This window comes from Pristiophorus japonicus, chromosome 19 (genome assembly GCF_044704955.1).
Source record: "Pristiophorus japonicus isolate sPriJap1 chromosome 19, sPriJap1.hap1, whole genome shotgun sequence".
Lineage (NCBI taxonomy): Eukaryota > Metazoa > Chordata > Chondrichthyes > Pristiophoridae > Pristiophorus > Pristiophorus japonicus.
Window position 1 is genome coordinate 74,014,862 of NC_091995.1, and position 21,493 is coordinate 74,036,354.

General features: G+C 47.7%; 1 protein-coding gene across 7 annotated transcripts in view; it reads left to right on the forward strand.

The window, feature by feature from the left end:
* triobpb (TRIO and F-actin binding protein b) overlaps positions 1 to 21,493 on the forward strand; it is a 162,250-nt gene that overhangs the window by 45,209 nt on the left and 95,548 nt on the right. For all 7 annotated transcript variants that reach the window (XM_070861613.1, XM_070861614.1, XM_070861612.1 and 4 more), the window contains exons 2-4: positions 9,562 to 9,618; positions 14,005 to 14,073; positions 17,762 to 17,851. In XM_070861613.1, the coding sequence (XP_070717714.1) occupies positions 9,562 to 9,618; positions 14,005 to 14,073; positions 17,762 to 17,851 (216 nt within the window). The remainder of the gene's footprint in view (positions 1 to 9,561; positions 9,619 to 14,004; positions 14,074 to 17,761; positions 17,852 to 21,493) is intronic.

Sequence of the window (21,493 nt, forward strand, 5' to 3'; positions counted from 1 at the left end):
GCCCATGCCACAGAACGTCACGGAGCTGCGGTCGTTCCTGGGACTCCTCAACTATTTTGGTAACTTCCTACCAGGGTTAAGCACCCTCTTAGAGCCCCGACATGTGTTATTGCGTAAAGGTGAGAACTGGGTATGGGGGAAAAAAACAAGTAATTGCTTTTGAGAAAGCCAGAAACATTTTATGCTCCAACAAGCTGCTTGTATTGTATAACCCGTGTAAAAGACTTGTGCTAGCATGTGATGCATCGTTGTACAGAGTCGGGTGTATATTACAACAAGCTAACGTTGTGGGGAAGTTGTAACCTGTTGCCTATGCCTCCAGGAGCTTGTCTAAGACCGAGAGGGCCTACAGCATGATTGAGAAAGAGGCATTGGCGTGTGTGTTCGGGGGGTAAAGAAAATGCATCAGTACCTGTTTGGCCTCAAATTTGAGCTGGAAACCGATCACAAGCCCCTCATATCCCTGTTCGCTGAAAACAAGGGGATAAATACTAATGCCTCAGCTCGCATACAAAGGTGGGCACTCGCGCTATCAGCGTATAACTATACCATCCACCACAGGCCAGGCACTGAAAACTGCGCACATGCTCTGTCGGCTACCATTGCCCACCACTGGGGTGGAAATGGCACAACTTGCAAACTTGTTGATGGTATCGCAGCCCGCAGACTTGTTGATGGTCATGGAAGCGTTTGAAAATGATAAATCACCTGTCACAGCCCGCCAAATTAGGACTTGGACCAGCCAAGATCCTCTGCTGTCCCTGGTAAAAAAAAACTGTACTGCATGGGAGCTGGGCCAGCATCCCCGTTGAAATGCAAGAGCTAATCAAGCCATTCCAACGGCGAAATGACGAGCTATCCAGTCAGGCAGACTGCCGGTTGTTGGGTAACCGCGTAGTGCTATCCAAAAAGGGCAGGGAGACGTTCATCTCGGATCTCCACAGCACACACCTGGGTATAGTAATGATGAAAGCGATAGCCAGATCCCACGTGGGGTGGCCCGGTATTGACTCTGACTTAGAGTCCTGTGCACGGCAATGCAGCGTGTGTGCTCAGTTGAGCAACGCGCCCAGAAAGGCACCACTACGTTTGTGGTCCTGGCCCTCCAGATCATGGTCGAGGATCCATGTCGACTATGCGGGCCCGTTTCTCGGTAAAATGTTCCTGGTGGTGGTGGATGCTTTTTCAAAATGGATTGAATGTGAAATAATGTCGGGAAGCACCGCCACCGCCACCATTGAAAGCCTGAGGGCCATGTTTGCCACCCACGGCCTGCCTGACATACTGGTCAGTGACAACGGGCCACGTTTCACCAGTGCCGAATTTAAAGAATTCATGATCCGCAATGGGATCAAACATGTCACCTCGGCCCCGTTTAAACCAGCCTCCAATGGGCAGGCAGAGCGGGCAGTACAAACAATCAAACAAAGCCTTAAACGAGTCACAGAAGGCTCACTCCAAACCTGCCTGTCCCGAGTACTGCTCAGCTACCGCACGAGACCCCACTCGCTCACAGGGGTGCCCCCGGCTGAGCTACTCATGAAAAGGACACTTAAAACCAGACTCTCGCTGGTTCACCCCAACTTGCATGATTAGGTAGAGAGCAGGCGGCAGCAACAAAATGTAAACGATGGTCGCGCCACTGTGTCACGGGAAATTGATCTGAATGACCCTGTGTATGTGCTAAACTATGGACATGGTCCCAAGTGGATCACGGGCACGGTGATAGCTAAAGAAGGGAATAGGGTGATTGTAGACAAAGTAGACAATGGACAAATTTGCAGAAAGCACCTGGACCAAACGAGGTTGAGGTTCACAGACTGCCCTGAACAACCCACAGCAGACACCAGCTTTTTCGAGCCCACAACACACACCCAAAAGATCAACGACACCACCCCGGACCAGGAAATCGAACCCATCACGCCCAACATCCCAGCAAGGCCAGGCTCACCCAGCAGTCCTGCAGGGCCAACAACACGCCAGACCAGCGAGGGCACAGCAACACACCAGAACAGACATTTGTACCGAGGCGGTCCACCAGGGAAAGAAAGGCTCCCGACCGCCTCACCTTGTAAATAGTTTTCACTTTGACTTTGGGGGGGGAGTGATGTTGTGTATCTGTAAAGCATGCACTCACATGTACCGCCACCAGGGAGCGCATCCCCTGAAGTCCCAAGGGATCCCAGCATCCCTTGGGAGCACTGTATATAAGCCGGCCCCTAAGGCTTGTTCCCGACTCTGGAGTGTCTTAAAGACCGAGGTCACTGTTACTTTAGCCTCCCTATATGCAGTCTCATCTGTGTTAAGAACACAATAGTAATGCCTTTGAATGTCAAGGGGAAGTGGTTACACTCGCTTGTTGTAGTTAGCCATTGCCTGACACTTGTGTGGGCGCGAATGTTACTTGCCACTTATCAGCAGGTCATTATCTGCGGAGTTGCAAATGGAAATGAACACTGTGCAATCATCAGCGAACATCCCCACTTCTGACCTTGTGATGGAGGGAAGATCATTGAAGAAGCAACTGAAGATGGTTGGGCCTAAGACACTGCCCTGAGGAACTCCTGCAGCGATGTCCTGGGGCTGGGATGATTGACCTCCAACAACCACAACCATCTTCCTTTGTGCGAGGTATGACTCCAGCCAGTGGAGAGTTTTCCCCTGAATCCCATTGACTTCAGTTTTACTAAGACTGAGTGTGTTGCCATGGTGACGATGGATGCTAAGAGTGAGCGTGCAGCTATTTTTGGTCCGGTTGTTGTAACGTGTTTGTGGCAAATATTCCATACTCCACGCGTGTGAGAATCATGTGCTGATCTGAACCATACAATTGCCGAGATTACCATTTTCTCAAACTATTTCTGCGGCAACAGAAATGATCCTTGAGGCACGGTTGGTGAACAGTTGGTTGCATATCAGACTGGAGGGGGGTCGCTACTGGGACCACTATTTTTTTGATGTATATGATAGACCTGGACACACATCGGGTACAATTTCAAAATTTGAAGTTGTCACAAAACTTGGAAATGTAGTAAGCAGTGAGGAGGATGACTTCAGGAGGACAGAGACACACTGGTGAAATGGGCAGGCACATGGCAGATGCAAATTAATGCTACAACAATACAGGGTATTGGTGAGGCCACACCTGGAGTACTGCGCACAGTTTTGGTCTCCGTATTTAAGGAAGGATATACTGTACTTGCATTGGAGGCTGTTCAGAGAAGGTTCACTCGGTTGATTCTGCAAATGAAGGGGTTGACTTATGCAGATAGGTTGAGTAGATTGGGTCTATACTCAATGGAGTTCAGAAGAATGAGAGATGATCTTATCGAAATGTATAAGATAATGAGTGGGCTCGACAAGGGAGGTGCAGAGAGGATATTTCCACTCATAGGAGAAACTAAAACTAGGGGACATAGTCTTAGAATAAGGGGCCGCCCATTTAAAACTCAGATGTGGAGAAATTTCTTCTGAGGGTTGTAAGTCTGTGGACTTCTCTGCCCCAGAGAGCTGTGGAGGCTGGGTCTTTGAATATATTTAAGGCGGAGATAGACAGATTTTTGAGCGATAAGGGAGTAAAGGGTTCTGGGGAGCGGGCAGGGAAGTGGGGCTGAGTCCACGATCAGATCAGCCATGATCTTATTAAATGGCGGAGCAGGCTCAAGGGGCCAAATGGCCGACTCCTGCTCCTATTTCTTATATTCTTATGTAAACGATGCATTTTGATAAGGAAAAATGAGGTGAGGTGATATAAAGTAAATGGTACAATGGGGTGCAGGAAGAGAGAGACCTGGGGGTTCAGACATACAAATATTTGAAGGTGACAGAACAAGGTGAGAGGCTGTTAAAGTATATGGGTTGTGGACTTTATAAACAGAAGCATAGAGTACATAAGAACATAATAAATAGGAGCAGGAGTAGGCCATATGGCCCCTCGAGCCTGCTCCGCCATTCAATCCAATCATGGTTGATCTGATCATGGACTCAGCTCCACTACCCTGACCACTCCCATAACCCCTTATCGTTTAAGAAACTGTCTATTTCTGTCTTAAATTTATTCAATGTCCCAGCTTCCACAGCTCTCTGAGGCAGCGAATTTCACAGATCCACAACCCTCTGAGAAAATAAATTTCTCCTCATCTCAGTTTTAAATGGGCGGTTCCTTATTCTAAGATCATGCCTTCTAGTTCTAGTCTCCCCCATCAGTGGAAACATCCTCTCTGCATCCACCTTGTCAAGCCCCCTCATAATCTTATACGTTTCGATAAGATCACCTCTCATTCTTCTGAATTCCAATGAGTAGAGGCCCAATCTACTCAATTTTCCTCAAGTCAACCTCCTCATCTCTGGAATCAACCTAGTGAATCTTCTTTGAACTGCCTCCAAAGCAAGTATATCCTTTCGTAAATATGGAAACCAAAACTCCAGGTGTGGCCTCACCAATACTCTGTATAACTGCAGAAAGACTTCCCTGCTTTTATACTCCATTCCCTTTGCAATAAAGTACAAAAGCAAGGAAGTTATGCTCAACCATTATGCCTTGCATTCAATTCTGGCCACCATAGGATGTCAAGGCCTTGCTGAGGGTGCAGAGAAGATTTACTAGAATGGTACCAGGATGAGGGACTTCACACGAGCCTCTTCCCACCCCTCTTCATCTCACCCTATCAGCTTATCCTTGTACTCCCATCTCTCTCTCGTGTTTATCTAGCCTCCCCTTAAATCCTTCTGCGCTATTCACCTCAACCACTCCCTGGTTGCTTAACCTGGAGCCAATGTCGGTCAGCGAGCACAGGGGTGATGGGTGAACGGGTCTTGGTGCGAGTTAAGACACGGGCAGCCAAGTTTTGGATAACCTCAAGTTTGAGCAGGGTAGAACATGGGAGGCCAACCAGGAGTGCGTTGGAATAGTTAAGTCGAGGTAACAAAGTCATGGATGAGGGTTTCAGCAACGGATGAACTGAGGCAAGGGCGGAGACGGCGTTATGTCGGTGGAAATAGGCGGCCTTAGTTATGCTGTGACATGTGGTTGAAAGCTCATTTCAGGGTCAAAATATGACACCAAGGTTGTGAATAGTGCGGTTCAGCCTGAGACAGAAGTTGAGGAGAGGGATTGAGTCAGTGGCTAAGGAGTTTGTGGCCGGGACCGAAAACAATGTAAATTGGAAAACAATTACATTCACGAATAAAAATCTTCTCTGCACCCTTTCCAGTGCCTCTATCTACTTCTTATAATATGGCAACCAGAACTGTGCACTGTACTCCCAAGTGTGGTCCAACCTATCTTTTTTTTAACCAAGGTTTGATACAAGTTTAACATAACTTCTCTGCGCTTCAATTCTATCCCTCTAGAAATGAACTCCAGTGATTTGTTTGCTTTTTATGGCCTTGTTAACCTGCGTCGCTACTGTTAATGATTTGTGTATCTGTAAAGAGAGTTTCACTCCCAGGTCAGAGAGTTGGGAGTGGGGGAGGCAAGGTAAGGGAACCTTGACCCATTTACAGAAGTTGTCGCTGAGAGCAACCAAACATGGTGGCAGCCAAGTAGTCTGCCTTTCACATCTCTCGAGTCTTTGATAAAACCAGAAATAGTCAACTCGGAACTGCTAAAATTCAACCAACATCATTTTATTCGATGATCCTGGTCCATTTAATATCCACTTTGTGAGCTTTTTTGCCCCACTCGCTGTTTGAAAATGTCCTTTGTCGGTCATTCTCGCAGCTTGAGCATTTTTAATCTGTATTCATGGCGCCTCCTGGCAAGGCCAGCATTTATTGCCCGTCCCTAATTTTCCTTGAGAAGGTGGTGGTGAGCCGCCGCCTTGAACCGCTGCAGTCCGTGTGGTGAAGGTGCTCCCACAGTGCCGTTAGGTCGGGGGGGGGGGGGGGTTCCACAATTGTGACCCAGCGACGGTGAAGGAACGGCCGTTGTAATGTATTTGCTGCATGGGTTCTTTGTTTAATAGCAATGTGTTGCTATGAATTCTTAAGAACGAGTTGGTTTATTAGCAAAGAGGTTTAACAATCACACGACACATTACGAGTTCATCCACCAGGCTGACAACCACCTGCCTCATCATGGATCCCCCGAACCCAACTGGTTGGGGTTTTATTGAGTCTTGTGAACATCACGTGACTGGCTAAGCCACTCCCAACTCAACAGCTCTACAACTCTTTTTGTTAACCTGTGAGCATACTGACAGGTGCATACATTATGGCTGATATATGTCCAAGCCAGGATGGTGTGTGACTTGGAGGGGAACTTTGGTGCTGGTGCTCCCATGCGCCTGCTGCCCTTGTCCTTCGAGATGCTGGAGATGGCGGGTTTGGGAGGTGCTGCCCAGTAAAGCCTTGGCGAGTTGCTGAGTATTCTGTTGTACTTGGTGAGGGGGTGTTGAGTGGAAGAAGGGGTCCGACGTTTTTGCCACTAGGTGTTTGTGACTGGCGAAGGAAAAGTGAGACACATACCCTTTAATGTTGCGCCCGTTCTTGTAATTTATCAAGTGTGGTCAGTGCTTCCAGACACGAGACTCCCAAAGCAAGCGCTCTACTCGGAACTCCTTCACGGCAAACGAGCCAAAGGTGGGCAGAGGAATCGTATCAAGGCCACCCTCAAAGCCTCGCTGATAACGTGCAAATTTGCCACCGACACCTGGGAGTCCCTGGCCAAAGACTGCCCTAAGTGGAGGAAGGGCATCCGGGAGGCCGCTGAGCACCTCTAGTCTTGTCGCCGAGAGCGTGCAGAAATCAAGTGCAGGCAGCGGAAAGAGCGTGCGGCAAACCTGTCCCTCCCTTCCCTCAACGACCATCTGTCCCACATGTGACAGAGGCTGTGATTTTCGTATTAGACTGTTCAACCACCCAAGAACTCATTTTAAGAGTGGAAGCAAGTCTTCCTCGATTCCGAGAGACTGCCTATGATGATGAGGAGGAGGAGGAGGAGTTTATCATCTCCGATTGATCCCACCAGTGGCAGATCTCTTACTGAGAGCACAAGGCAAAGTACTCTCTCCAAGCACAATCCAAGGTTTGTAAGGATAGAATCTGTAACCAAGTTGAAGAGAGAGGCCTGAATGGTGCAAATGACGATATACTTCACCATCCCCAAGGCAGGTACGTGAATGGTTATGTTACTGGACGAGTGATCCAAAGATACGAGTTCAAATCCCACCACGGCAGCTGGGGAATTTATATTTAAAATAATTAAATAAGTCTGGAATTTAAAAAAAAAAAGGCTAGTATCAGTAGTGGTGACCATGAAACTACCGGATTGTCGTAAAAACCCAACTGGTTCACTAATGTTCTTTACCTGGTCTGGCCTAAATGTGACTCCAAACCCACAGCACTGGGGTTGATTCTTAACCGCCCTCCGACATTGCCACGAGACACTTAGTTGTATTCAAGAGGGCAACTCACCACCATCTTCTCAAGGGCAATTAGGGACGGGCAATAAATGTCGGCCTGGCCAGCAACGCCTACATCCTGTGAATGAATTAATAAAAAACATTGCCAAAGGGTATCTATCCACACTCCATAGAAACGCGCAGGAAATGCAGCTGCCATAGCATTCTGCATACTGATGGTGAGCAAGATACCTTGTTACTAGGGGGAAACTTTTACCCCAGGGTGAATACTTCACCTCTGCAGCTATATGCTCTGACTGTGATTATTTTGGACAATAGCAGACTGGGATCCAAAAGCCAGCACTAGGGTAACATACTGCCAGGTTCTGTGAGGCTTTTCCTGAACCGTCACCTGCCCAGAAGCATCTGATTAATGTGAGAATAATGGTAAGATGGTGCGAGAAAACTGACATGGGCCCCAAAATTCCCAGATCCGGAATGCAGGAGACAGATACCGTCCCAAACCCCAGGGGCCGACCGGGTGGAGAGTGGAGTGGAGAGTAGAGTGTCCCACAGCCCCTCCACCGGACAGAGGGACCCCCCCCCCCCCCCCCCAAAGCCCCACGCAGGCTGAAATAAAACCGCATTCATCGGGTGGTTCTGCCTTGGGCCGGGCAAGTTCGAGGTCCTTTCCAAGGGCCTCAATGGAATTCACATCAGCTTTCAGTTGGCGTTGAGGCCTTACAAGGGCAGAATTAAGTGAAGTTCCCCGAACTATCCTGGGAATGCACTCCGTCCCCCACTAGATATGCCCACTTGATGAGAAAAGAAAGACTTGCATTTATATAACGCCTTTCACGACCACTGAACGTCTCAAAGCGCTTTACAGCCAATGAAGTACTTTTGAAGTATAGTCACTGTTGTAATATAGGAAATGCGGCAGCCAATTTGCACACTGCAAGCTCCCACAAACAGCAGTGTAATATAGACCAGATAATCTGTTTTTCTTATGTTGATTGAGAGATAAATATTGGCCAGGCCACCGGGGATAAATCTCCTGCTCTTCTTCAAAATAATGGCATGAGATCTTTTACGTACACCTGAGAGAGCAGTCAGGGCCTCGGTTTAACATCTCATCCGAAAGACGGCACCTCCGACAGTGAGGTGCTTCCTCAGCACTGCACTGGAGTGTCAGCCTAGATTTATGTACTCTAGTCCCTGGAGTGGGATTTGAACCCACGACCTTTTGTCACAGAGGCGAGAGTGTGCTGTCCACTGAGCCACAGCTGACACTGAGGGTGGGCTGAGGATCTCCTGTTCCCTGCCGACCAGAACTGATGGCCTGGCCCAGAACCAGCTTCCTCCCTAACTGTTGCCATTGACTCACTCATTGCGCTCTCAGGAATTCCAGCCCAGTGGGTTTCACTTTGGTGCCTAACCTGCCAAAAGCACAACTAACACAAGGTGAAGGGGAGATTTAATCGAGGCGTTCAACATCATGAGCGGTTTTGATAGAGTAGTTAAGGAGAAACTGCTTTCAATGGCAGTGGGGTAGGTAGCCAGAGGAGACAGATTGAAGTTAATTGGTCTCCAGTCATCCTGGTTAACCCTTGCCACTGGACCAAGACCTCGCTCTGTCAAGCCCGTGTGGTGGCTGATGTGCAACGGTCACCACACGTTAAAAAAATCCACGCACAGGCATCTTCCACCCCCTTAATTGGAGTTCAGGACTGGAACATCGGGTCCTTCATTGAAACATCTGTGAACTCTTGTGGAAGCAAGTCATCCTCGTTCGAGGGACCACCTGTGAATTGTCAAAAAAACCAGTGTGGACGAGATGAGGAAAAATGATTTTACGCAGCGAGTTGTTGTGATCGGGAACGCGCTGCCTGAAAGGGCGGTGGAAGCAGATTCAACAGTGACTTTCAAAAGGGAATTGGATAAATACTTAAAAAGGGCTGTGGGGAAAGAGCGGGAGAGTGGGACTAATTGAATTGCTCTTTCAAAGAGCTGGCACAGGCCGGATGGACCGAGTGGCCTCCTTCTGCACTGTATCATTCTTTGAATAACTAGATATTAAGGCAAGTCTTTGATTACAGCATTATAGAAATAAAGCTCAACGTTGAAGAGCTTGTTGGATTATTTGGTGAGATAACTCGCATGTTTCCATTTAGTTGAGGACGGTGTGGATCATACTTCTTTGTTTTTCCACCTGCAGCCAGATCTCCTGAATTTCAAGAAGGGCTGGATGTCCATACTGGATGACCGTGGTGAGGTAGGTGTCCATCAACAGAGCTGCCCACTTCGTACTCACTGCCGGAAATCATTTCCTGCAATATTCCACAAAGGAATGTTAGTCCCTGTCTTTTTGCCACTGGGTCCAGCACTCGGTTGCCAGCAATGTCATTGTTCTTTTATTACCATGATGTTCGCTTGTCTCGGTTGTTGACATGGATCTGGCTCAGACATTAGCAGGGACTTTGGTTTGGCTCAACTGTTGACACTGACCTGGAAATGATTCAGATAGTGACACTGACCGAGATGTGGCTCAGTTAATAACACAAACTTGGATCTGGCTCAGAAAACAGCACCGAGCAAGATTTTACATAGCCTTACATTTATGCTCTGGAGCAGAGTTTTGGGTAAAAATAAGCAGAGTGGGTCAGGAAGGGACAGAGAGAGTAACAAAGGTCATAGGGCATCACTGACTAAGGTGACATCAGTGAAGAATAGAAATAAGTCAAAGCTAAATGCACTATATCTGAATGCGCGAAGCATTCGCAGCAAAATAGATGAATTAATAGCACAGATATAAATGAATAGCTTCGATTTAATAGCCGTTACGGACATGTGGTTGCAAAGTGGCCAAGATTGGGAACAAAATATTCCATGATACTTAACTTTTAGAAAAGATAGGCAAAATGGAAAAGGAGGGGTAGCCCTGATAATAAAGGATGGGATAAAGACAGTAGAGAGAAAGGATCTTGGCTTCAAAAATCAAGAAGTAGAATCAATTTGGGTGGAGCTAAGAAACAACAAGGGACAGAAAACGTTTGTGGGAGTTGTTTATAGGCCCCCAAACAGTAGTTGTAATGTAGGGCAGAGTATAAATCAGGAAATTAGAAACACATGTACTAAGGGTAATAAAGTAATCATAGGGGACTTTAATCTACAGATAGACTGGACAAACCAAGTTTGCAGTAATAGTGTGGAGGACGAATTCATGGAATGTATACAAGATGGTTTTCTAGATCAGTATGTTGAGGAACCAACTAGGGAACAGGCTATTTTAGATCTAGTGTTGTGCATTGAGAAAAGGTTAATTAATAAGCTTGTAGTAAACGGGCCTTTAGGGAAGAGTGACCATAATATGACAGAATTTTATATTGAGTTTGAAAATGATCCAGTTGAATCCGAAACTAGGGTCTTAAATCTAAACAAAACAAACTACGTAGGTATGAGGGGCAAGTTGGCTAAGGTAGATTGGTAAAATACATTAAAAGGTATGACGGTAGATGAGCAATGGCTAGCATTGAAAGAATTAATATATGATTTACATGATTCCTTTGAGGCACAAAAACCCCACAGGAAAAGTGGTCCAACCGTGGCTAACAAGAGAAGTTAAAGATAGTATTAGATCAAAGGAAGAGGCTTATAAGGTTGCCAAAAAGAGCAGTATTCCTGAGGATTGGGAATATTTTAGAGTTCAGCAAAGGAGGACCAAGAAATTGATAAAGAAAGGGAAAATAGAATATGAGAGTAAACCAGCGAGAGACATAAAAACAGATTGTAAAAGCTTCGATAGGTATGTGAAAAGAAAAAGATTAGCAAAAGTATATATGGGTCCCCTACAGGCTGAGACAGGAGAAATTATAATGGAGAATAAGGAAATGGCAGAGAAGGTAAACAAGTGCTTTGTCTCCGTCTTCATGGAAGGACACGCAAAAAAGTTGCCGGAAATAGTGGAGAACCAAAGTGGGAACTGAAAGAAATTATTAGTTAAAACAAATAGTACTGGAGAAATGAATGGGACTGAAAGCCAATAAATTCCCTGGACCTGATGGCCTACATCCTAGGGTTTTGAAAGAGGTGGCCATAGAGATAGTGGATGCATTAGTTGTCATCTTCCAAAATTCCATAGATTCTAGAATGGTTTCTGCAGATTGGAAGGTTGCAAATGTAACCCCACTATTTAAGAAAGGAGGGAGAGAGAAAACGGGGAACTATAGACCAGTTAGCCTGACATCAGTAGTAGGAAAAATGCTAGAATCTATTATTAAGGATGTGGTGACAGGGCACTGAGAACATAAAAATAGGATTGGGCGGAGCCAACACGGATTTATGACAAATCTGTTAGAGTTTTTTGAGGTTGTACCTAGCAGAATAGATAAGGGGGAACCAGTGGATGTGGTGTATTTGGATTTTCAGAAGGCATTCGATAAGGTGCCACACAAGAGGTTATTAAACAAAATTAGGGCACTTGGGATTGGGGTAATGTACTAACATGGATTGAAGATTGGTTAACGGACGGAAAACAAAGAGTAGGAATAAACGGGTCATTTTCGGGTTGGCAGACTGTAACTAGTGGGGTGCCACTAGGATTGGTGTTTGGGCCCCAGCTATTCACAATATATATCAATGATTTGGGTGAGGAGACCAAATGTAATATAGCCAAGTTTGCTGATGATACAAAGCTAGGTGGGAATGTAAGTTGAATCTTCTTGAATGGCGGAGCAGGCTCGAGGGGCCAAATGGCCCACTCCTGCTCCTATTTCTTATGTTCTTATGTTTGTGAGGAGGAAGCAAAGAGACTTCAAGGGGATATAAACAGGCTAAGTGAATGGGCAAGAACATGGCAAATGGAATATAGTGTGGAGAAATGTGATGTTATCCACTTTGGTAAGAAAAATAGAAAAGCAGAGTATTTTTTAAATGGTGAGAGATTGGGAAATGTTGGTGTTCAGAGGGATCTGGGGGTCCTTTTCCATGAACCACTGAAAGTTAACATACAGGTACAGCAAGCAATTAAGAAAGCAAATGGCATGTTGGCCTTTATTACAAGAGGATTTGAGTACAAAAGTAAAGAGGTCTTACTGCAATTATATAGGGCCCTGGTGAGACCACACCTGGAGTATTGTGTACAGTTTTGGTCTCCTTACCGAAGGAAGGATATACTTGCCATAGAGGAAATGTAACGAAGGTTCGCCAGACTGATTCCTGGGATGGGGGAATTGTCCTATGAGGATTGAGTAGACTAGGCCAATATTCTCTCAAATTTAGAAGAATGAGAGATGATCTCATTGAAACGTACAAAAAATTCTTACAGGGCTTGACAGGGTAGATGCAGGGAGGATGTTTCCCCCTGGCTGGGGAGTTTAGAACCAGGGGTCACAGTCTCCGAATAAGGGGTCAGCCATCTAGGACTGAGAGGAGGGGAAATTTCTTCACTTGGAGGGTGGTGAATTTGGAGAGGGTGCAGAAGAGATTTTTTAGGAAGGTTCCAGGGATGAGGGACTGCAGTTACGTGGATAGACAGGAGAAACATAGAAATTTACAGCGCAGAGGCCATTTCGGCCCATCGTGTCCGCACCGGCCGACAAAGAGGCACACGGCCCTCGGTCAGCAGCCCTGAAAGGTTAGAAGCTGGGGTTGTTCTCCTTGGAGCAGAGAAGGGTAAGAGGAGAATTGATGGAGGTGTTCAAAATCATGAAGGTTTAGATAGAGTAAATAAAGATAAACTGTTTCCAGTGGCTGATAACCAGAGGGCACAGATTTAAGATGTTTGGCAAAAGAACCAGAGACGACATGAGACTCTTTTTACACGGCGAGTTGTTGCGATCAGGAACACGCTGCCTGAAAGGGTGGTGGAAGCAGATTCAATAATAACATTCAAAAACGAATTGGGTGCATACTTGAAGGGAACATTTTTTGCCGGGCTATGGAGAAGGAGCAGGGGGAGTGGGACTAATTGGAAAGCTCTTTCAAAGAGCCAGCACAGGCTCGATGGGCTGAATGGCCTCCTGTGTCATTCTATGATTCAACCCTTGCTGTGGGATGGGCACTCTGGAGCTGCACAGCAGTCCATCTAAAAGCGTGGATAAGCAAGTCTAACCTGTCTAAAAGACCATGATGAGAGCTCCTGCTACCAGCATTGGGTCTCTGAAGGCCACTTTACATTCTGTCCCATCAGTGATCTCCACCAATGTCCCTCGTGGCCTTCTATTTGATTACAATGAGCATCACTGCCAAACCCTATCCAGCCCACATCGGCACAATTCCAGTGGGGATTGTTGGATAGCCGTCGGGAGCGAGGTTCCTGGATGACCTTCCCCTTCCTTAAACTAGCGGTGCTGAGGCCAGTGGCCACACCCAGGCCATGATCACTTGGCAAAGGCTAGGGGCACAGGCTTGTGACCTTCCAGGTGTGTGTGTGTGTGTCTCCGCTATTCACTGCATTAAATCGAGCTATCGCGGGGACAGGCATTTTCTTATTGATCTGTTCTCCTCTGCAGTCGGTGGCCGCATTGAAAAAGAAGGGCTTGCATTGATATAGCGCCTCAGGACGCCCCACAGCACTTTACAGCCGATGAAGTCCTTTTTGAAGTGCAGTCACTGTTGTAATGCAGGAAACACATGTCACATGATTATTCTCCTCTTTCAGTGGAAGAAACACTGGTTTGTTCTGACAGACTCCAGCCTGAGATATTACAGAGACTCCACAGCAGAGGAGGTAAGGGCCTTGGCAAACTATAAACTGCACCCCCAGAACACAGTGACTACTCGTACATATCAAAGAGAGACGGTCAGGGTGCATCTAAAACAACAACAACTTGTATTAATATAGCGTCCTTAACGTAGTGAAACGTCCCACGGTGCTTCGCAAGAGTATTATGAGATTTAAAAAAAATTAGCACAGGTTAGAAATGAGCACAGGTGACCTAAAGCGTGGTCAGAGAGGTCGGTTTCAAGGAGTGCCTTGATGGAGGAAAGAGGTAGAGGCGGAGAGGTTTAGGGAGGGAGCTCCAGAGCTTGGGGCCCAGGCAACAGAAGCCACAGCCACCAATGGTAAACATTGGGTATAATGTATACACCCGTGAGTATGCTCAAGGCCACCAATGGTTGAGCGACTATAATCATGAATGCTCAAGAGGGCAGAATTAGAGGAGTGCAGACATCTCGGGGGTGGGGGGGGGTGTTGTGGGGCTGGAGGAGATTACAGAGCTAGGGAGGAATTGCTAATGGATTGGTGATGTAGTGGGTTAAGTACGTTGTCTTAACATCTCTTCGGGCAAGGGGCTAAAATCCATAGTGGTTATATTACTGGACTAGTAATCCAGAGGTCTGGAGACACCAGTTCAAATTCCACCAAAATTTACATTCAATAAATTAAATACATTCGGCATTTAAAAACAAAAAGCTAGTATCAGTAATAGTGACCATGGACCAATAGATTGTTGTAAAAACCCATCTGGGTCACTGATGACCTATACGTGACTCCAGACCCCCAGTAATGTGTTTGACTCTTAACTGCCCTCTGACATGGCCCAGCGAGTCACTCCGTTGTACCCAACTGCTACAAAATATCACCACATCACGGAACGCAGCAGTTCAAGATGGCGGCTCACCATCACCTTCTCGAGGGCAATTAGGGACGGGCAATAAATGCCAGCCTGGCCAGCGACGGCCACATCCCATGAACGCAAAAAAAAATCTCCCCTCTGCTAGCTACGAAGATCTGAAAAAAAACACTTAAAATTGGCCCTTTTTTTTAGACCAGAAAGGAGTTACTGATCTGTTGGGGCGGAGTGGCCGATAATCGGGACATTGCCCTCGTCGCTTTTTGGGGCGGAGAAGGTTACCGCCCCGCCCGTCAGCCCCGTGCCGACCCCTTGCCGTCCGCCGGTGACCCCTTACCGCCCCGCGCTGACCTTTACCACCTGATGGTGACCCCTTACCGCCCTGTGCCGACCCCTTACTGCCCGACGGTGACCCTTTACTGCCCGACGGTGACCCCTTACTGCCCCGCTGACCCCTTACTGCCCGACGCTGACCCCTTACCGCTCCACTGACCTCTTACTGCCCGACGGTGACCCTTACTGCCCCGCTGACCCCTTACTGCCCCGCTGACCCCTTACTGCCCCGCTGACCCCTTACTGCCCGACGGTGACCCTTTACTGCCCGACGGTGACCCTTACTGCCCGACGGTGACCCCTTACTGCCCGACGGTGACCCCTTACTGCCCGACGCTGACCCTTTACTGCCCGACGGTGACCCCTTACTGCCCCGCTGACCCCTTACCGCTCCGCTGACCTCTTACTGCCCGGCGCCGACCCTTTAGCGCTCCGCGCCGAGCCCTTACCACCTGATGGTGACCCCTTACCGCCCCGTGAGGGAAATTAAGAGGGAACATAGGATGCAGAAACAGAGAGAAAAGGGGAAAAAATGAGGGACACAAAACTGAGATGGAGAGACAGTGAGAAAGAAAGAAAAAATGTAGACAGTGAGAGATAACAATGAGAGACAGACAATTAGAGAGAGAAAAAAAATAGAGAAATAATGAGGGGAAAAAGTGAGACAAAAAACAGAGACAGGGAGAAAAAGAGTGATAGAAAAAGATTAAAAGCAGGGCAGCCGCCTCTCGATGCCCCCGAGAGTTTTCCCCGGCTGATGACATCGCACGCGTTCTGTCCCGCTGTCGCCCGAAACACCGCCCTGACGGAATCGCTCAACAGTAGAGGGCAGAATCGCACGAATCACCGGCCCATCAATTGGGGCGGTAAGTCAACAATTAAATCGGTACATGCACCCCGTTTGGGGCGGAGGGCAATTTCGGCCCCAGTAGCTTTGGCCATTTTCAGTGGATATTTTGTAGCAACTGACAGTTACCAGTCAGAGAGGTCACGAGGCTGTAGGAAATATCATACTCCTGTGGCACTGACCATATGGAGTTTAAGATCAAGGCATTTTGTTGTAGGAGAACAAAGATCACGTATTTATGTCCAGTGGTGGCTGTCGAATTGTGTTGAGCGATATTGACAGTTCATGCTGGGGATTGGAACCTTAATGTTTTTTTATTAGTTCCTGGGATGTGGGCGTCGCTGGCAAGACTGGCATTCATTGCCCATCTCTAATTGCCCTTCAGAAAGTGGTAGTGAGCCTTCTTGAACTGCTGCAGTCCATGTGGTTAAGGTACTCCCACAGTGCTGTTAGGGAGGGAGTTCCAGGATTTTGACCCAGCGACGATGAAGGAACGGCTGAGATATTTCCATGTCGGGATGGTGTGTGACTTGGAGAGGAACTTGCAGGTGGTGGTGTTCCCTTGTGCCTGCTGTCCTTGTCCTTCTAGGTGGTAGAGATCGCGGGTTTGTGAGGTGCTGGTGAAGAAGCCTTGGCGAGTTGCTGCAGTGCATCTTGTAGATGGTACACACTGCAGCCAGGGGGCGCCGGTGGTGGAGGGAGTGAATGTTGAAGGTGGTGGATGGGGTGCCAATCAAGCGGGCTGCTTTATCCTGGATGATGTTGAGCTGTTTGAGTGTTGTTGGAGCTGCACTCATCCAGGCAAGTGAAGAGTATTCCACCACACTCCTGACTTGTGCCTTGTAGATGGTTGGAAAGGCTTTGGGGAGTCAGGAGGTGAGACACTCGCCGCAGAATACCCAGCCTCTGACCTGCTCTTGTTGCCACAATATTTATGTGGCTGGTCCAGTTAAGTTTCTGATCATTGGTGACCCCCAGGATGTTGATGGTGGGAGTTTCGGCGATGGTAATGCCGTTGAATGTCAAGGGGCAGTTAGACTCTTGATGGAGATGGTCATTGCCTGGCACTTGTGTGGCATGAATGTTACTTGCCACTTATCAGCCCAAACCTTAATGTCGTCCAGGTCTTGCTGCATGCAGGCATGGACTGCTTCATTATCTGAGGAGTTGTGAGTGGAATTGAACACTGTGCAGTCATCAGCGAACATCCCCACTTCTGACCTGATGGAGGGAAGTGTTGTGTCTTTAATACTCTTATGAATGACTCCACGAGGCCTAGTATTGTACTTGAGCTGTTGTGACCTTAGTCCCATTTATTGTAACTCCAGAGTGAGGTACAAGCATGGTGGGCATCCTTTTAAACTGGGCCCTACACACCTATGCAGGTGACCCTCAGGTCTCCCACCGCAGTGCCCTCTGGTGGCACACCTTATGTGACAATACAGTGTGTATACATGGTCTACATACATGACAGGAAGGCCATTGATGAAGCATCTGAAGATAGTTGGGCCTAGGGCACTGCTACAAAGCAAAGGAAAAATGCATGTGGTTCTCTTGTCTTGCATTGGACTTGGAGTCCGGTGGATAAGGTGAAAAGGTCTTGCCTCAACGTGTTCTCTGGAGTTGAACACTTAATCTAATTCTTCCTCCTGTCCCCTCAGGCTGATGACCTGGATGGAGAGATCGACTTAAGAAGCTGCAACGATGTAACCGAGTTACAGGTGCAACGGAACTATGGATTCCAGATCCACGTGAGTCGGCCCTCCCCAGCTTTCCAGTGTGCGGCTGGAGTTTTCTACAGTTCAATGAGTTCATTCAACCTGAGGCCAAAGTTCCTGGCCCGGAATTTCCTTGGAGCTGAGTGGTTTTCTCCGCGCTGCTCCCAGGAAATCCTGGGCCCTTCTTGTTTCTAGTAAGGGTGCAACATACACAAGTTAAAGCACCGATTGAATCATAGAATGATACAGCACAGAGGGAGGCCATTTGGCCCATCGTGCCTGTGCCGGCTCTTTGAAAGAACGATCCAATTAGTCCCACTCCCCCGCTCTTTCCCACAACCCTGCCATTTTCCCTCCTTTAAGTGTTTATCCAATTTCCTTTTGGAATTTGATTGACATAAGAACATAAGAACTAGGAGCAGGAGTAGGCCATTTGGCCCCTCGAGCCTGCTCCACCATTCAATAAGATCATGGTTGACTCAGCTCCAGTTCCCTGCCCGCTCCCCATAACCTTTACTCCCTTATCACTCAAGGTGTCTACCTCCACCTTAAATATATGGAAGTGCATTTTATTTTAGAAACATAGAACATAGAAAATAGGTGCAGGAGTAGGCCATTCGGCCCTTCTAGCCTGCGCCACCATTCAATGAGTTCATGGCTGAACATGCAACTTCAGTACCCCCTTCCTGCTTTCTCGCCATACCCCATAGAAACATTTTCACGCCAAAGTGCTCTCACTTGACCCAATTTTCATGACTCTTCCATTTTCCTGCATTTTTCTTGAAAACACAAGTGAGAATCCCCAATTAAATTATAAAAACAAATAAACGTTGTTAGCGAGACTTAACCCAGGGTTTGGAAACAAACCTTTAAAACGTACTTTATTCCTGTCTGTCTCGCACTTTTTTTTTCCGTACTCCTTTGTTGTCTCTCTGATTACCCTGCCAGCTCTAACCTCCTCTTTCTAAGCTCTTCAAAGACATCATCACCCACCCACCTCGCCACCACTCCCTTCGGACTGTCTGTGTCCTGTCCGCCGTGCTGTGAGACAGCTCTTGCCATAGTTACCAATGGTATCCGACGTGCCTGAGATCGCTGTTCACTGTCCCGTCCCGAACCTCCCTGCTGCCTTTGACAAAGTTGATCATTCCGTCATCCACCATTGCGGCTGAGGAGGCAAGAAGTTAAGTGGCTTTGGGGAGGCTTTGGAGAGGGTGCAGAGGAGATTTAGAAACATAGAAATTTACAGCGCAGAAAGAGGCCATTTCGGCCCATCGTGTCCGCGCCGGCCGACAAAGAGCCGCACGGTCCTCGGTCAGCAGCCCTGAAGGTTACATATAAACCTATGAACAATGACGGAAAGGTAAAGAGCACCCAGCACAACCAGTCCGTCCCACACAACTGCGCCACCCCCTGCACCGCAACCTAGAATGGTACCAGGGCTGAGGGTCTTCAGTTATGTGAAGAGACTGGGATTGCTCTTGTTAGAGCAGAGAAGGTTAAGGGGAGATTTAATGGCTGTGTTCAGAATTATGAGGGATTTTGACAGAGTAGATAGGCAGGAGGGTCGGTAACCAGAGGACACGGACATAAAGTAATGGGCAAAAGAATATGAGGAAAAAAATGTTACATAGCAAGTTACGATCTGGAATGCACTGCCGAAAGGGCGGAGGAAGTAGTTTCAATAACTTTCAAAAGGGAATTAGATAAATACTTGAAGGGGAAGTATTTGCTGGGCTATGGGGAAAGGGCAGGGGAGTGGGACAAATTGAATCGCTCTTTCAAATGGCCAACACAGGCACGATGGGCCGAATGGCCTCCTTCTGTGGCGTATGATTCAATGAAACTGTTTCCAGTGACACGAGGGTTGGTAACCAGAGGACACCGATTTAAGGTCATTGGCGAAAGAACCAGGGGGGGGAGGAGGGAGTTTTTTTACGCAGCGTGTTGTGATCTGAAAGGGCGGTGGAAGCAGATTCAGTCGTAACTTTGAAAAGGGAATTGGATAAATACCGGAAGGGGAATAACCGGGAGCTGCTGTGAAGGTGGAAAGCAACTAACAACAACTTGCATTTATCTAGCGCCTTTAAAGTAGTAAAACATCCCAAAGCGCTTTTGACACTGAACCAAAGGAGGAGAGATTAGGACAGGTGACCAAACTCTTGGTCAAAGAGGTTTAAACAAAAAAACTTGCATTTATATAACGCCTCTCACGGCCTCAGGATGGTCAAAAGCATTTCCCAAAGCGCTTTACAGCCAATGAAGTACCTTTGATGTGTAGTCAAGGTTGTCATGTAGGAAACGTGGTGGCCAATCTGTGCACAGCAAGCTCCCACAGTCCAGCACAAACCTCTTCTCAACCCATCGCCACAACCAGCAGGAGTTGCAGGATGGCAATGGGGAGCGCTGTGCACTGTGGTTTTATACATAGTCCCACCCCCACACCCGCAACTTGGGGTACTGAGGCCAGTCGGGGCACCTCCAGGTGAGGTCAGCCAGCACGAAGCAGGCTGGGCTTCGAACCTTTCCCAATTTGCATGGCTAATCCGCTCGCTCAGGTAACCAGTTGAGCCATTGGCCCAGCGCCCACCAACAGCCCGAAAACACGGCAGGAGAGCGAGTGGGGTTTTGCCACAGTAGCAGGCACAGTATTAAAACGTCCCATTAGCCACTGTGTGAAGGGCAGCGGAGATTCAGAATTATACGGCACAGAAGGAGGCCATTCAGTCCGTCGTGCCTGTTCCGGCTCTTTGAAAGAGCGACCTAATTAGTCCCACTCCCCTTCCCTTTCCCCATAACCCTGCACATTCATCCTCTTCAAGTACACGTCCAATTGCCTTTCGAAGGTTCCTAATCCAATCAGACTCACCGCCCTTTCAGGTTTTCCAATCCAGATCTTAACAACCCTGTGTGTGAAGACACTTCTCCTTGTTACCCCTCTAGTGCTTTTGCCAATTATTTTCAATCTACGGCCTCTAGTCACTGACCCACTTGCCCGAACTGTTTCTCCCGACTTGCTCTGTCAAAACTCCTGATCATTGTGAACACCTCTATTAGGACTCACCTTAACCTTCTCTGCTCTAAGGAGAGCTTCTCCATTCTCTCCACATCCCTGGTCTCAGCCTGGTAAATCTCCTCTGTACCCGCTCGATGGCCTTGACATCCTTCCTAAAGTGCGGTGCCCAGAATTGGACGCAAGACTCCAGCTGAGGCCTAACCAGTAACGGTTTAGCATGCTCCTTGCTTTTGTATTCCATGCCCCTATTTACAAAGCCAAGGACCCCACACGCTTTCATAACCACCTTCTCAACTTGCCCCGCCGCCTTCAAGAATTTGTGACTATGTACCCCCCCCCAGGCCCCTCTGCTCTTGCACCTCCCACAAAATAGCGCCATTTCGCGTCTACTGCCCCACCATGTTGTTTCTCCCAAAGTGCACGTCACACTTATCTGCATTAAATTGCATCTGCCACATGTCTGCCCGTTTCACCAGTCTGCCTCTTCCTGAAGTCCTCTACTGTCCTGTTCACTATTTACTATGGTGCCAGGTTTTGTATTTGAAATTGTACTCCCTATATACAAGCCAGGTCATTTATAAATACAACAAGGAAAGCAATGGTCCTAATACTGACTCCAGGGAGACCCCCCCCCCCCCTCCCTGAATATGTCCTTCCAG